Genomic DNA, 18,280 nt, shown 5'->3' with positions numbered 1-18,280 from the left:
TCAGTACAGTGCTCTGCATGCAGTAAGTGCTCAATAAGTACAACTGATTGATTGCTGCTGCCACTTTCCAGCTATCAGTGCCTATTTTGGCATGACTCGACATTCGGCTTCTATCTGTTCTTGAACTATAACTTTGGCCCATCCTGAATTCGATTCCCTCCTTCTCTTCCATAGCCAGACATTTTGAGGTTCATGAAAAGGCTAGGTGTAAGGGACCGTGAAATCCACTTTCTTCAGAGTTTTCCTTTTAAATTTGAAAAAGGGGGATCATTTTAAAAATTAAAAAAATTTCAAAAGGGCTTTGAATTTTAGGAATGCAATACATAATCATCAAGTTTTATTCTCTTCTGTCTTAAGAGTTCTGTCATCTTTGCTGAGCAGGTTGTATTATGCCCATCATCTCACTTATGTTTATCTATGCTAATGACCTGAAAGAATTAAATGGGCTAGTGAAGCACTCCAACAAGTAATCTGGGCCATGAGAAGGTAGAATTTCTGGAGTTGATATGTATGGCTCCTAATCTCAGTATGCAAGCCACTGAGGTAAACGATGTGATTTAATGGTGAAAATGATGTCATAAAAGTTGCCCCACCAGATTCCAATTATCTAGCAATTTGGCTTTACACATAAAGCTACTAAAATCAGAATGTTCAATGGTATATAGCTAGGATGGGGAGGCTTAATCAGAGAATGCTTCCTGGAGGAGGTGGATTTTCAGGAGGACTTTGAAGATGGGGACTGTTCCAGCCTGGCAGATTTGTATGTGGGATGGAGCTCCAGGCAGGAGTAGGGGTGACAGCCAGGGACTGGAGGATGGAGAGTCGAGAGTGAGACATAGTGATAAGGTGAGCTTGGCCAGAACGATGAGTGTGAGACAGGAAAGAATAGGAAAAGAGAGCTGATAAATAATAGTATTAATGGCAATTAGTGAATTCCTATTTCATTCCAGGTGCTATTCCAGGTAAGTGGGAAGGGACAACAGAAGCATAAAGCACATTCCCAGTCGATAAGGAGCATTCAATCTAACGGAGAGAAAGGGAGAGCTGATGGAGTCATCAATCAGGACTTTCTTCTTGATGCAGAGAGGAATTAATATCCACTGGAGGTTTTTATGTGCAAACTGCCATTTAAGAGAAACTCTCTGTTTAGCACAGGAACGTAGGGACTGGAAAGGGGTGGGACTAGAAGCAGGGAGTCCATGCTGAGAAAAAAAAAGCCAGGATATGACAAGCCCTTGCATCAGATTGGTTGCCATTTGGAGAGTGAGGAATTGGTGGATGCAGGAAATGTTTTGGAGGAAGAACTTGCAGCATTTAAGCTGCAGAATGAATTTGGGCATTCAAAGAAAGAGGTATCAAGCAGGGAAGATGAGTCCAATTTTTAGACATATTGAAATTTGAAGCACCTAGGATCAGGGCTACTGAAATTCACTATCAACCCCAAAGAGGTGATAGATGAGGACATGGGAGTGGATAATAACAATGTTATGTTAAATATGTTTCGTGCTTCAATTTTCTGCAATTCTTTCTTATTTCATCTGACTTTGGGGGAACCAGGAAGAAGTGAAAGTCATTACCATTTCCACATCCAAGTAGAGATGTCTTGAAGGCAAGAGGAAATGTGAGACTGGAGAGGGAAATGTAGATTTGGGTGTCAAGTGCATAGAGGTGGTAGTTGAAGCCACAGAAGGGCATAAGCCCCCCAAGGGAGTGGGTCAAGCTGGAGACTGTAGACTGTAAGTTCCTTGAAGGCAGGAAATGCCTTCCAGTGTTGTTGGACTGTCCTCTCTTAAGCACTTAGTGCAGTGTTCCACACAGTAAGAGTTCAATAAATACCACTGATTCACTGATTCATTCATTCAGTCGTATTTATTGAGCGCTGTGCCCAAAGCATTGTACTAAGTGCTTGCGAGAGTACAATCTAACAATAAATGGACACATTCCCTGCCCACAATGAGCTTACAGCCTAGAGGGGGAAACAAACATTAATATAAATAGGTAAAATTACTCATATGTACGGAAGTGCTGTGGGGCTGGGAGGAGGGATGAATCAAGGGAGCAAGTCAGGGCAATGACTGATGGCAGGCTCTGTTTCTCCGCCTAGTGCAGCTGATGCAAGGGCTCCTCAGGGAGTTTTAAACAGACTTTCTGGCTCAGGTCTTTCTGCGGGATGGTCTGACGTGCTGGGAATTAAGAGGTGCTCCTTGTCCAAGGCCGTGTCTTCGGCACTGAACTGTGTTGCCTGGGGGAGGTTGGCCAGTTAGGCCTGGCCTCCTGACTCGTCTCCAGGGGGTCTGTCCACAATGTGGGCTTCAAGTGGAAGACACCTGCCATCGAGGGATGCTCAAAAAAAGATCCTACTGAGGGTGGCATCTTTCCCCTAGCAGCAGAAGGGGCATGGGAAAGATGTGTGGCCAGGGTACAGCCTCTCTCGGGGTGAGGGAAGAAGGAGGCGCTAACAGGCACTCTTCCTCTCCAGCTGCCCATCAATCATTCCACTTGGAAGAGAGTCAAAATAGACCTGGGCTGGGGAACCCTGGCAGAAAAGTGTTTTCCCACAGGGGAGAAAGTCACAGGTGGAAGGGTGCCATAGCACAGGCCCTAATAGTGGAGCACTCTGTAAGGGAAATAGCATGGGCCTAGAAGCTAGGAGACCTGGGTTCTAGTCCCAGCTCAGCCATTTGTCTGCTGTGGGACCTCTAGCAAGTCACTTCATTTCATTTCCAGGCCTCAGTTTTCTCATCTGTAAAATGAGGATGAAATACCGATTTCTCCCTCCCTTTTAGACTGAGCCCTGAGTGGGACAGGGGCTCTGTCTGACTTGATTATCTTCTATCTACTAGATTGCTTAGACAAGAGTGCTTACCCCTGAGTCAGCATTATTATTACCACTATTATCATTATTATGTTAAGGAGAGGCCTGGGAGAAGTGAGAAAAGTTCTGCAGACTGGAAGCTTCCCTTTCCTAACCTCCTGTCTCAGCAAAAGTGGAAGCAGGAGGGGGAAGGCTGTTAGCCTCACAGACTGGCTACCAGAAAGGAACGGATGGGGAGAAGGAAGTGGGGGAATTATGCCTACTTCTTGGCCTTGAGCCCAAGAAATCTAATTTACCTCGGGCCTCTTCCCTGAAGGTTTATAAAGGAACAACTAGGGTTGCAGCTGCTTCCTCTCAGGGTAGAAGGAAATTGGAAAGGAAGGGGCTGACCGGCAGCCGGCTGACCGGACAGACACTCCAAGGGTTGGAGAGGAGGGGAAGGGGGAAGGAGGGAGGAACGGAGGCTGGGGGGGGGGTCCAACCTGACCTGGATAAACCCAGGAGTCCCGGTGGACTTGCCCCGAAGTTTCCCCAACTCCTCCTTCAAGCCTACCCTGAGAGGACCATTTCATTGAGGAGCTCACAAAACCTCCCTTTCTAAAGTTCTCTTAGAGAGATGTCAACATCTGGGGAAGGATATTTCCTAGACGGTTGTTCAGGAGAATCTTACAAAGTTTAACATTTGCATCACAGTCCTCCAGATGCAACTCAAAATCTTAAGTACGCAAAATGTCACAAAGAAATGAACTTCAGGGTGTGGAGCTCAGGTTCACACCTGCTAGCTGAATAGGAACCCACACAATGGGTTGGAATATGTGCCGGGGGTGGGGGGTGGGGAGGTGATGAAAGCTACAACCAACCTGGTTTCCATTGAAAAAACAATCAGGGCTTTAGATAATGGGTTTGATACTAATATGAAATAACACGCATCAGCTATTGGGCAGCAGGAGGGAGAAGAGCCAACTGTTCAACAGAAAGCAAAAAACAAGCTCAATTTCATCATAATAACTAAAACGTGCTCCATAAAATCCTTCACCCAAGGTTAAGGCATGCACATATACCAATACAAACTTCTCCAGCCACTGAATGCAAAGAGGCAAAATGGGCTGAAAGGGTTGATGGAGCTCCCTCAGGTGCCTAATTCTCAAAGAGCAGCTTCTACACTAGGAAAACCTGACTCATTCTGTCTTTTTAAAAACAGATATTCACACAAGCATCTGTTGTTTGTTCTCTTTTTACTTTACTATTACAATTGCAAAAAAACAACACAAAACCCACTGGTTTTAAAATTAAAAAATAAGGAAATAGTTTTATATTGAAAATAGTCTTTGGGGTAGGGTAGTCACCCATATTAAAACTATATTACTACATATCAGATGATTTTACGATAACTATAGCTATAAGTGAAGATAAAAGGCAGAGGGTAGCAACTATTACAAAGAAATAAAATATGTAAATTCAGGTGGTGATTATACTAACTGAAAAGCTTACTCTCCTTCATTCCATCTCTTATTTCCTAATTAAACACTTCTCGGAAAACACAATTTCTAAAATTGTCAGTGTTGACAGTAAAGTATTCTGTGTTGCCATAGCTACGACAAATTTTACTTTGTGATGTCAGTAGATCATTCCATGTTCCATCCATCTGAAGGAAAGAAAGGCATTTCCTCCAATATTGTGTCATCCTGACTTCAAAGAACAGAAGAACAAAACTTGGATGCCAAAACAGAGGAATCAAAAAAAGGAAGAAAAAAAAAGATGTGTGTATGTGTGGGTGGGTGTACACACAAGAGAGGTATGGGCAGGGAAAGAGGCAAGGCCGGATACTGGCTGTTATTTCCTGTGGGAACTGAGTCTGAGGATTGACTACTACAATTTAGCACCACAACAAATTCCTCTTCTGATCTTTACCAGGGCAACTGGAAATCTTCATATATGTCATATTATAGCTGAATTGCACGGAATTACTCTTGAAATGCATTTAGAGGGCAAAATGGTACAGTGTTTTTCACCAGAAGTATGCGTAAACAGCGTGATGGGTGCCAAAGAAACATGTACAACTGACTATTTTCAAAACCAAGAGAGGTTTCTTCTTGCAAAGCACACTCGTTAAACATTAAATAGATATACTTCTTGCTGCTAGCATTTGTAATATTTCCTCCTTCTTGTGACAGTCATTATTTAGCATGTTTCTTCCCAAGAGGTGACAGTGGGGGTGACTACATCACTAAGAACCATAATTATTTCAATAACCTTCTCTCATTCATTCTGAAAAAAGAAGAGTGAAGAAGATAGGACATTATCCCCAATTTTCAGATTTCTTCAATCATTCATTCAACAATATTTGAGTGACCTGGCTTTTGCTAACATGGATGAAGATGGCATACAGACTCTACAATGTGCCCCACAATGTGCAGCACCCCTGCCTGCCTATTTACTTGGCACCCTGTGGCATGCCCCACAGCTGTTATGTACATATCCATAATTTATTTATATTGTCTATTTTCCCCTCTGGAGTTTAAACTCGTTGTGGGCAGGGAATGTGCCTACCAACTTAGTTATCCTGTACTCTCCTAAGCACTTAGTACCATGCTCTGCACACGGTAAGCCCCTCAATGAATGCAACTGACTGACAAGAAAGAGTGTGATAGGTGCCACGCAAACTATTAGCCCTATAATCCTTCAGGACCAAGGCTCCCCGCTCAATGCTGATGGGAGATTCCATCATCATCAGGTGTTCCCTGGTGAGAGAGCGCACTGCTGGCACTAAACAACTACAAAGAGGGAGCTTTCAGTCTAATGGGAGAAACAAACCAAGTGACTAGAGGTCCACTTCAGTCAATCAATGTTATTTATTGAGCATTTCCTGTGTCCTTGGCCTAAAGAGGTTAAATATCTGGTCCGCAGTCTCTAAGAGAGTGAATGGATAAAGTTGGGATCTCAAGCCTCCAACTGCACAACTCCGTACCAGTTCACTACAGTATTTTCCCTGTCTCTGAGTCTGTGATGTTAGAAAGAAGAGTGCTTCTATACTATGGTTCAATTTAAAGGTGTTGCCAAAAAAACACACTAGGACATCAAGCATTAGTTGTTGTAAAACAGATTTTTTAAAAAATGCTCTAATCCTTAATGATGCTTTAAGACCACAGGAACTTTTGAACCAGTTCAATATATTTTTCCCTATTTCATCCCTTTGCTTCATTTCAAGCCATTTTTGGACAAAATCACTAATGTTAAAAGGTACACAGAGAGCAAATTTCCTCACACTAGCTTTTACTTAAGGAAAACTGAATTCACAATTTCATACCCTAAACAGAAAAAGTTAATCAAAAGTGAACTATTACAATGGCTCTGTGAAAAATTTTTTTAAGTGATCTTCCTGTCCAGATGGGTCACTAACATAGCAACATGACAGTGTCGTCTTAGAATTTTGAGCAAGACGATCTCTAGGTAACTTCTGGGGAAAAAGGAAACAAGGTATTATCAACACCACAGCCGTAATTGGATTATGACTAACCTTATAACCTTTACTCTGTACCTGAGAACATAACTAGTCAACACCAGCGTTATTAAAAGAGTGAAAAGTGCAGCGGCTGTGGGCCAGAATCCTGAGATTTCCATAGATAGACTGAAATTAAAGGGTTGGCTATGGGAAAGGAAAAGGAAGGGCATAGTAAACCAAGAGGCCTAGCAGAGAGGGCATGTGCCTGAGAGTCAGAAGGACCTGGGTTCTAATCCCAGCTCTGCCACTTATCTGCTGTGCGATCTGGGGAAGTCACTTCACTTCTCTGTGCCTGTTATCTCAGCTATAAAATGGTAATTAAGACTGCGAGCCCCATGTGGGGCATGGACTGGATCCAACTGATTAGCTTATATCTATCCCAGCGTTTAGTACAATGCCTGACCAAATAACATAAAAAAGAAAGAGGATGTGCCTCTGTGATTGGGATCCTTTCTATAGACTGGGAGAAATAAACCAGAAAATTTAAGCAACTTGCTGGAGAACATAAAAATATTTTCATTCACATATTCAGGCCAAAAAACTCAGAGGACTCTGCTCTTAAAGAGAAGGCCTGGAAACACTGAAAAAAAGGACCCAAACCTGAGTCATTTGTTTATCATTTGCTTTTAAATAATAAAGTTTAGATGAATGCTACCCTGTTTCTTTAAAAGCAGGAAAACGCTCTGTAAAAGTCCAGGAGTAGATTGTGCATTTTCACAGTCGAGGCATTCACACTTTCAAAAGCTAACTGCTAGCTGTTGCATTCCTTGAACGATACCTACAAAGGATCCCTTGCTCAACGGAAAAATAAGACTGTGGTATTATTACTTTTTGGATAATCCAAGGTGAACAAAATGCATTTTCCAATGGAAGAAAATTCAAAAACAGGGTATGAATTCTTTGTTTCATTTTACTGACTCCCATGGGCCTAGTTTTCAAAAACAGAAATTTCCTTTCAAAGAATTCATAAGAGACAATGGAATTTTGAATGAAAAACAAATTATATGAATAGGACTTTTTAAAATAGACCCCCCCCCAGTTTATCTTCTGTTATAGAAAAAGATTTTTAAAGGGAACTAGTGATCCAAAACAGCATTTAAGAAACCCCAACTAATTTTAAAGAAAAAATGGCAGGCTGAAATCAAAGGCTTGACCATGTTCATGGGATAAGAATTTTTCTTCTTTTTTCTGTCTGTGGTATTTGTTAATCGCTTACTCTGTGCCAGGCACTGTACTAAGTACTGGGGTACATACAAGATAATTAGGTTGGACACAGTCCCTGTCCGACATGGGGCTCACAGTCTTAATCCCCATTTTACAGATGAGGGAACTGAGGCACAGTGAAGTGATTTGCCCGAAGTCACACAAAAGACAAATGGTGGAGCCAGCATTAGAACCCGGTTCCAAGTGTCTTCCAGGCCTGTGCTTTGACCATTAGGCCACACTGCATTTCTGGTGTGACTTTGTTTCCAACTGCACACATCAGCAGAACTTCAGAGAGTTGTTTGGGTACTATTGAGTATTTGATTTTTTCCTTTCAACATTAGGCTTACTAGGCTGGCTGATTTGGGGTATTTCCACACATTCATTCAGATCTGCTATAGGGTGGTTTCTCACTCCAAGTTTTGGTTGAAACACAGTTAGAGAAATAGGGAGTGTTCTGATGAGTCTGGAATTGGTGGGACTTCCTATGAGAAGAACCTTCTTGCATATATGGCCACGCAACCACGTGTGCACTGTCAAAAGAGGTGAGCTCTCCAGAGCAAGTTTTCCTGAATATAAGTTTTCCAGAACCTTCACAACATTTCTAGAATCCACCCCTTCCTCTACATCCAAATTGTCACCACACTGATCCAAGCCACTGTGTCCAAACCGATTTGCTCGTACCCACCTCAGCACTTATTAATACAGTACCTGGCACATAGTAAGCACTTAAATACCATAACTATATACCCTCTTAATTCACTAATTATGGTCTTTGCTAAGTACTTATATGGGGTTCACAACCTAAGTAGGAAGAACAGAAGAACTGAAGCACAGAAAAAATAAGTGATTTGCCCAAATTCACCCAGCAGACAATGGCAAAGCCAGGATTAGAACCCCATATCCTCTGACTTCCAGGCCTGCGCTTTTTCCACTAGGCCACATTGCAACTCATATCACCTTGATTCTGTTATCAGCCTCCTCACTGATCTTCTGCCTCCTGTCTCTTCCTACTCCAATCCATACTTCACTTTTCTGCCTAGGTCATTTTTCTAAAGCAACATTCAGTCCACTGCTTTGATACTTTGATATTCTCTCCATGCCCATAGCATTTATGCATGTATTCTTATACTCTGCCATTTCCTCTATCTGTGATTTATTTTAATGTCTGACTCCTCTCTAGACTGTAAACTCCTTGTGGGAAGGGATCATATCTATCAACACGATTGTACTGTAGTCTCTCGTGGTACTCCACACACAGTTAGTGCTCAATTCATTTACTTACTAATCCTGGCATTGCCTTCAATGGTTTTGGATTTCTGTTCCTAAAATTTCGAGAAACGTATGTTGTGGGTTCAAGAAATTTTGTGGAGGATGACAAGGAAGACTAGGAGTAAGAGTGGCCAGGACAGGAAAAGCCACGGAAGAAAATTCCATTATTGAAATATTTCAAGCAATAGAAAAAATACACACTCTCTCTCTGTGCCCCTTCCAAATGTGCTGAGAATTTTAATTCACAAAAAGGCTCAGGTAATCTCCACCAACAGGGGGCTTATATAACCTCTCTTTCTGCCTTGACATGCCACTACCTTTCTAGCCTGTTAAACTGATGGATGAGCTGCCTTGCAATAAGGAGCAATGGAAAGCCCAGTGAATGAAGAGGTCCAAGGAAAAGCAGGTCCTGTGGGGTGCAGAGTTTCTTCTGAAGTCCAGGAACTAATGCCTTCCCCATTTCCCAGGTAAAGACACACACATGCTAACATGATTCCAAGACACTTGGCCTGCCTTCACGCTGCTCTTTTTCTATCCTGAAGACCCCTTGAGTATAGGAAAAGGAAGAAGACAGAGGAAACAAATCAAGTGGAGAACCCTCCTCCTTTCTCCCATGTTCTTGATCCAACTTCTCATCCTAACTGATCACACATTAGGGAAACTGGGGCTTCAACCCCTGCTGAAAATCATACCAGAAAGAAAATGATTCCAGAGCAGACACCCAACTATCAAGACACTCATTTTGGGAAGGGGTGAGCAAGGATTGCAGAGCCCTACCTAAGCCAACCTGAAGATAGGGGAACCTCTACCAAACTTCTGATCATTCTACTGTTTCCCCACAGTATGCTCCACCAAGATTTCCAAGCCACACAAAATTGAGGCTAAACTTACGTCAATAGGTATGGGTGGCCTAGTGAAAAGAGCACAGGCCTGGGAGTCAGAGGAGCTGGGTTCTTATCCTGACTCCACAACTTAATTGCTGGGCAATCTTGGGCAAGTCACTTTACAGCACCCCAGTTTTCTCACCTTTGAAAAGTGAGCACCATATGGGACAGGAACTGTGTCTGACCAGACTGTCCTATAACTACCCAGTCCTTAGTACAGTGCTCAGTACATAGCTAGCATTTAACAAATACCCCATTTATTATCACTACCAGTATGTGGACTGGCATTGTTCCTCATCTGGCCCTGTCATCCTGAACTGACTCGCTTCCCTGATATTTTGGTGAGTGGCCTTTGTGACCTTTGTCCACCATATACAGTTTAGCAATCTTCTTTGGTTTTAACTGCATGAGAAACATGAACAATGCAATTCCTTAGAAATAATATTTTAGACTAGTAATTCTGATTCATGCCTGGAAAAACTCTTACCCTACAAACCTCTCTGGATGTGACTTTAACAGTGATCACCCTCGCTTTGTTATTAGGATGAATAGGTTGCTAAAACCTCTTTCTGCCAAAGCGGATGTTGTGAAGGATTTTGATGTAGCACTCTGTCAAATGGCACATGTTTCTGGTATTGTAAGATCAGAATGTGCCACCCGACAGAGAGAGAAAGAGACACATACAGAGAGAGAGAGACAGAGGGAGAGAGAAAGAGAGAGAAAGCGAGTGAGAGAGTTTCAGAAAGGATGGCTCAGTGACCTGCTCACCTGCTGTTTCATTTCAGCATAGACTTTTTCTGAGTTCAACTCCACATGCCGCTTAAACTCCTCCAGGGCAGAATCAGCCTGCTGAGCCTGCAGCTTCTGGATCTCTGTCACCCGAGTCAACTGCTCCTCCTTCTCCCTAGAAAATTACAGAAAATCTTCAGAGTTCAAGAATCAAATGAAAGAACAAGGGTAGTTGTGTAGAAGTAGGGCTGTTAACCCCTCTATAAAATGGTATTCAGGTTTCAATTCTCTTCCCTAGCTCATACAAAACTTTCCTTCAAAAGGCCAGGATAACAATGGCAACTTAAGTGGAAATTACAAGGTCTTTACTGAATTTAGAAAATTTAGAATTTAGAGAAGCAATGTGGCCAAGTGGAAAGACCATAAGGCCCTAGTAGTCAGAGGACCTGGGTTTTAATCCCTGCTTCGCCACTTCTCTGTTGTGTGACCTTGGGGAGGTAAGAACAACATCTGTACCTCGATTACCTCATTTGTAAAACAGGGATTAAATCCTCCTCCCTTTTATTTAGACTGTGAGTCTCATGTGGGATAGGAATGTATACCCTGATTATCTTATATCTACCCTTGAGCATAGTTCAGTGCCTAGCACATAATAAATGCTTAACACATACCATAAAAAAAGAAAACCTCCCCAAAACCCTAAATGTTAAATGTGGTTTAAATGAAGGTATAACTTTGGACCAAAGTGATTTAAAATTAAAGAATATATAGTCTTTTTAAATAGTATTGGCTAACAATAATAATAATAATAATTGTGGCATTTGTTAAGCATTTACTATGTGCCACACACTGTATTAAGTGCTGGGGTGGATACAAGCAAATTGGATTGGACACAGTCACTGTCTCATGTGGGGTTCACAGAATCAATCTCCATTTCATGCCAGAAGCAGCGTGACTCTGTGGAAAGAGCATGGGCTCGGGAATCAGAGGTCATGGGTTCAAATCCCAGCTCTGCCACTTGTCAGCTGTGTGACTGTGGGCAAGTCACTTAACTTTTCAGTGCCTCAGTTACCTCATCTGTAAAATGGGGATGAAGACTGTGAGCCTTACGAGGGACAAGGTATCTACCCCAGCACTTAGAACAGTGCTCTGCACATAGTAAGCGCTTAACAAATACCAACATTATTATTATTTCACAGATGAGGTAACTGAGGCCCACAGAAGTGAAGCGACTTGCCTAAGGTCACACAGCAGGCAGGTGGCAGAATCAAGCTTAGAACCCATGAACTTCTGACTCCCAGGCCTGTGCTGTAGTCATTATATCACACTGCTTCCCAAGTACTGCTCTAAGCACTGAGGTAGATACAAGATTATCAGGTTGGATGCAGTCCCTGTCCCACATGGGGATCACACTCTAAGTAGGAGGGAGTAAGATTTAATCCCCATTTTACAGTTGAGGATACTGAGGCACAGAGAAGTTATTTGACTTGCCCAAGGTCACACAGCAAGAAATTGGCAGAGCTGGGATGAGAGCCCAGATCATCTGACTCCCAAGTCCATCCTCTTCCCATTAGACCACATTGTTTCCCTAAATAGCTGTTCTTCATATTTAAAGAAGACCCCACTGATGGTCGAGTTGGCTTGTGAATGTGTGAGTGGTTGCAAAGGGCAATGCGGGATCCACAGTCCCGGCCACACTCCGCATCCAAAGTACGGCATAGTGGATGGAGTACTGGGCTGGGGGTCAGAAGGTCAGGGGTTCTAATTCTGACTTCGCCACTTGACTGATATGTGACCTTGGGGAAGTCACCGCACTTCTCTGTGCCTCAGTTCCTTCATCTGTAAAATGGAGATTGAGATGGTGAGGCCCATGTGGGACAGGGACTGTGTCCAACCCGATTTGCCTGTTCCCACTCCAGCGCTTAGTACAGTGCCTGGCACATAGTAATCACTTTAAAAATACCACTATTAGTATTATCATCCCTTATTGTGCTGCCACAATTAATGTTTTCAGCACCTGGAGCTGTACTCTGTTTTGCCTCCTTGTTTCCAATAAGCTTACCGCTATTCTGTAGTTGAAAAAAATTAAATGTTCTCTCAGCAGCACCACTACGGGGGCAAGCTCACTTCTCAACCCACATACTCTGTCACCAACTTCTGGTCTACCTTCACCACATCACTAAAATCCACCCTTTCCTCTCCATCTAAACTATCACATTAATTCAAGCACTTATCCTATCCTGCTGCAATTACCGCATCAGTCGCCTTGCTGCCCTCCCAGCCTCCTGTCTCTTCCTATTTTAGTCCGTACTTCACTTTGCTGCCCAGACCACTTGTGTACAAAACCATTCAGTTCTTGCTTCCCCAATCCTCAAGAACTTCCAATGGCTGTCCATATATCTCCCCATCAAACAGAAACTCCTCACCATAGGCTTTATAGCACTCCATTGCCTTCCCCCCTCCTACCTTACCTGATTTCCTCTACAACCCAGCCCGCGTACTTCACTTCTCTAATGCCAACCTACTCACTGAACCTCGATCTTGCCTATCTTGTCACCCAACTTTTGCCCATGTCCTGCCTCTGGCCTATCAATGCCGTCCCTCTTCATATCTGACAGGCGATCACTCTCCTTTCAAAGTCGTATTAAAAGCACATCTCCTCCAAGAGGTTTTCCCCGACTGAGCCTTCGTTTCTTCTTCTCCCACTCCCTTCTACATCATCCTTTAACTTGGATTTGCAACCTTTATTCACCCCATGACACTTACGTACCTATCCATAATTTACATATTTATATTACTATCTCCCCTTCTAGACTTTTAGCTCTTTCTGGGAAGAAAAAATGTCTACCAACTCTGTTATACTGTAGTCTCCCAAGCGGTTAGTACAGTGCTCTGTATAGAGTAAGCACTCAATTGATATGACTAACTGATTGGATCACCATGGTGATACAAGGAATTCTGCTGGCATTTTGCCCTCCAAACCATCTTTTTTTTTTTTTTTTACAAAGTTCTCAGGTGATGGATGTGTTGCAAAATTTTTAGGTTCTAACTGCAATAGAAAAAATTTCACAAATACCTTGTAAGTTTTGATGGAAAAGTGTTTTGGGTTTTTTTTCTTCCTTTCCACACCCATCAGAAAAAGGTTGCTGTTCTTGAATGGGTTATATAGGGAATATTAGGAAATCTGCCTTAGATGAGCTGTTTGGGCATCCTATTACCATCATTCATATATCTCATGCGTCTGGAGCTGCTAAAACTGGCTTGCGATGACCACAGTGATCAGCCTACAGAAGACCTAACTGACAGTCAGAGACTCAGATAACCTGTAATGCTGGACTAAGAATGGGATGAGCTGGCCTCTACCCCCATTCTGGACCTGCTGATTACTCTTGCACTCTCTCCTTCCCTGTCTTTAGACTTCTGCTTTGATGTCAAGAGGGAGACAAAATGGCATTTTTATTTTGTGGAGGAACAATATTACAGTGTGTTGGGAGTCTCTATGAAATAATACGTTGAAAAACTCTGGGAAGACTTGCTCTACACTCATTATTCTCATCCTTTCAACTGTCCCCAGTTTGTGACGCTAACCAAGAATGGTTGCTTGTTTTTATAGCCAGGGCTACCATCTTTATTTAGCCCCAAGAAAACAGAATGTCAAGTAACAGTACTAAAGAAGGATAGTTTCCAATAGGAAATCACAGAAGATACATTAATTCAACAAAAAGACAGCCTTTGCTAACATACAGAGATCTGTCATTCTCTGGTGCTAAAATGAAATGGGCCACTAAAGTCCACCAGAAAACTTCAAGAATGAGGAGGGAAAGGGAATTGTCTATGCCAAAGTAAGCTTTTCAGCAACATCTCATGGTGAAAGAGTGCTGTGAGTAATAGTGGCATTCAAATTTACCAGTGCTATTATTGCTTAAAGTGTTAATATGAGGGATGTCTGTACAGTCAGTTATCTCACAACAACTGGGGTTATAGTCTTAAAGAACCTTGTATTGAGGACAAATTGTATTCTAGAACTCAGAGCTTAACTAACACCATGCACAGATGTACAATCATTTCTTCCATCACTGGATCGCACACTATCCACACAGATGTGTGTTGTGGGAAGAACATTCCCTAATTCTTCAAGAATTGAAAACATGTGTTATGGTAAGACTGATTATACATGCATCTTTAGCCAAGGAAAGTCTTAAACTTTATGAAAATTAAAAATTGGCATCAAGGCCGATACAAATACCCAGAATGCGAGGTACAATCACACTACATTTTGAGCCCAAATGAAAATCCCCAGAATAAAATCTGGTTCAAGGCAAATTCTTTATTAGTGAAAACTTCCTCCTGCAATATCCAGTCAATAGCAACTGTGTTCCTACTATGTGCAGGGCACTGTGTAAGTGCTTGGGAGAGTACCACAAATGTAAAATACTCTACACTTCCTTTGAGGAGCTTATAATCATAAGGGAAGGCAGACAAAATGAAATACAGATTCCTTTCAGGTATTTCAATAACTAATATCTATTTAATATGAAAAGTGGAGGAAGAATCTGATAAAATATTTCTTCTCCTATCCATAAGCCACATTTCACTAGACATGAAGAATCCAAAAGATATAAGTTTATAGAAAATGTGTGAACTTCCAATTTAGTTTTTTCTACTTATTTCCTGCCCAAATAAAATAGCACGCTATAAATCCAATGGTCTGGTATTAGGTTTGGGGATCTAATTTCATATACCTTCTGTTCTTCGAAAATTGTAATACTACAACTGAATTTTAAATCCCATCGTTATTTTTTGAGGAGGAATGAATTAGTTCACTAATACGAGAAGAGACCTCTATCTGTCCAGGACATTGAGCGGTGTCTCTTGCAAAGAGAACACAAAAAATATGCACTTAGAAGATTTATTTTTTCTGCTGAACAAGTCGTGGGGCCCAGTATTATTTGAATAAACTTAAATCCTCTGAAGCTAGGCCCCCAGGGAGATAAAAGGTGTATGGAGGAGCGAGGTGGGGGGAAGGATTTATTCTTAGCCACTTGTTTATTTTTTTTTTAAATTCAGCAAACTCTCCTGGTTTATGATTAGAATAAAACAGAGTTGTATATCTCCACAGCCATCTCGGGTAAAGGAGGCAAGATTTAATTGTTTTGGATTGCTTGTGGAATGTAGAAGTTCAATAGGAATACAGTGTTTCTGTATTCTTCAAGTTATTACTTAAATTAATTTGAATTGTAATAATTACAGTATTAAAATATGAGAAGCAACGTGGCCTAGTGGACAAGAGTATGGGCCTGGGAGTCAGAAGGACCTGGGTTCTAATCCCAGCTCTACCACTTGTCCTGCTGGGTGACCTAAGGTAAGTCACTTAACCTCTCTGCGCCTCAGTTACCTCATCTGTGAAATGGGGATTAAGACTATGAGCCCCATGTGGACAGGGGACTGTGTCCAACCTCATTAGCTTGTATCTAACTAAGATCTTAGTACAGTGCCTGGTACCAAGTAAGCGCTTAGCAAAAAATACCAGGAGACCTATGAAAGTAAATGCTTCCAACTGAATTAATTTAAATCTCTTAGGTACTCTAAGCAATCTGAAAGCTAAGAAGAATCCATTGCCGAAATACTTGGAAACCACTTTGGAAAATTTTAAATCCAAGTTTGTAACCAAATTGAAGGGTTTTGGTACACTGGGAAATTCAAAATCCAAATTGGTAGGCAAATTTCATGGATTTTTAATGGTCTTTGTTAAGCACTTACTAAATACCTCACACTGTGCTAAGCACTAGGTAGATACAAGGTAACTGGGTTAGATACAGTCTCTGTCCCACAAAGGGGTCATCGTTTCAATCCCCATTTTACAGATATGGTAACTAAGATACAGAGAAGTGAAGTGGCTTGCCTAAGGTCACACAGGAGTCTCTTTCATATAAGATTTTCCATATAGCATTTTTCTAGATCATCACAATAGTATTTCTTATAACTATAGCAGCGAATGTGACTCACCACTCTACAAAGATCTTACCAATTCCACTTTACAGTTGGACTAGCAACATCTAGTCAATGGCCAGGTAAAAGGAGGCAGTTCCCATTCCCTCCTGTTCCCCAAACACAGACAAATAATGTTACTTTTCCCTACCAGGGTCTGTCAAATCCCCATTTTCTCTGGTATACAGAAAGCTGGTCCAGGCTTTAGTGCAGCTGATACAAATAACACTATTTGCCAAGTGCTGTGCTAAGCACTGGGGTATAGTCAGGACAACCAAGTCTGACAGACCCTGTCTCCCATGGGGCTCAAACTGTATAATGGGAGGGAACCTCCTACCTCACCTCCATGATTTCCTACTACAACCAGGTGGGACCTCATTAATTTCTTTCTACCCCAGCATTTAGAGTAAGCCAGGTATTGGACAGGGATTGTCTCTATTGTTGAACTGTACTTTCCAAGCGCTTAGTACAGTGCTCTACACACAGTAAATGCTCAATAAATACAATTGATTGAATGAACTGAACTTGGCACGTAGTAAGCGCTTAACAAATACCACGATCATTATTATTATTAGCAGCTCATTATATAGCTGCTATATATATAGCCCTTGAAAATAATTGTATTTGCTACTAGTATTCTCATTCTGTGACTTTTTCACTTGGCCCACCATTATGAACCAAGAACTGCACTTTCAAGGTAAATTCCTTATTACATCAAGCGAAGGAAAAAAGAAACGGATGCAGAAGCAGCTAAAATGGAACAAGTAAAGATAAGAGAAAAAGAAGACTACAGATGAGAGTGGTGAGGAGAAATGAAAACAATCAAAACCAAAACAATACAAACTTTAAATTGGCCAACATCCCTTCAACCTCAGATTTCATAATGCCCAAATTTAGAAGGTAGCTCAGATTACCCAAATAAGGTATCCCGAAGCCTGGCATGAAGTTTAACTCCTGTGATTCTGAAATGAGAGGTGATGCCATGGGGATGGAGCGCAGTTCATTTCAATATGCATTCCATCCATTTTTTTCAAGCTCAATCTTTTTTTCTAAGAAGTTATTCAGTGCCTGAGGAAGTTAAGTCTCCTGATTTCCAAAGAATAACTATCTCAAGAGGAGAGTTCCCAAGTTCTTTAAAGCTTCGAGAAGTACTTCCAATATGATGCATTGGATCTTAAATGATACAAGGTTAGCAATTCATAGTGTATACTAGCCTACGGAGAACTTCAATTTAATGACGCCTGTTTTCCTCTGTTAGTAAAAACAGATGTTCAAGATGTGTATGGAATTATAAACAATTTGGTAACAACAACAAAACATGTTATTCAACAACCAGGAAATATTCTATCAGACATGTAGCATTAAATATCACCTAATCCTACCACTGAAATGAAACACTGACAAAATCATTTGAAATCTTTTTTCACTTTGCCATAGACTTTGCAAAGTTATATCAAAATTGATCTTTTAATAGAACTTAAATTTGTTCTTCAAGTTTTAAATCAAAGCTCTAGAATACTGTAATCTTGGATGGGAATCCCTTAACACTAATGATTTTGTCACTTCTTGGACCACAAACACATTTTGATGCAATCCTCAAATGTAATCTACACCCTTTCATCTCAATTTCTCACACTCCCCTTAGTTTAAATCAGTAAATATTTGCTTTCTAAATCAATAGGTGATACTGAGGTAGACCCAATCGGTTGAGTTTAATGGGTGTGTGCTTCTGAGTGCTTACATATCTCTTTGACCTTTGTACTCAAAGATATTTTAACTGCCTCTAAGATCCACTCCTACAGACAAGTGTTGCTGATAAGACACCCCTACTCTATTCCACGCCCCACATGGAAGACAGTGTAGTTTAAAGTATTGGTGAGTTCGATT

The 18,280-nt window shown here is 41.5% G+C and overlaps 1 protein-coding gene across 9 annotated transcripts in view; it reads right to left on the bottom strand.

Moving 5' to 3' along the window:
• CEP112 (centrosomal protein 112) overlaps positions 1-18,280 on the bottom strand; it is a 286,688-nt gene that overhangs the window by 150,177 nt on the left and 118,231 nt on the right. For all 9 annotated transcript variants that reach the window (XM_029080112.1, XM_029080120.1, XM_029080119.1 and 6 more), the window contains one exon: positions 10,445-10,580. In XM_029080112.1, the coding sequence (XP_028935945.1) occupies positions 10,445-10,580 (136 nt within the window). The remainder of the gene's footprint in view (positions 1-10,444; positions 10,581-18,280) is intronic.

Source organism: Ornithorhynchus anatinus, chromosome 15 (genome assembly GCF_004115215.2).
Source record: "Ornithorhynchus anatinus isolate Pmale09 chromosome 15, mOrnAna1.pri.v4, whole genome shotgun sequence".
Lineage (NCBI taxonomy): Eukaryota > Metazoa > Chordata > Mammalia > Monotremata > Ornithorhynchidae > Ornithorhynchus > Ornithorhynchus anatinus.
The sequence above is the reverse complement of the archived record's forward strand: the minus strand, read 5'-3'. Positions and strand labels throughout refer to the sequence as shown.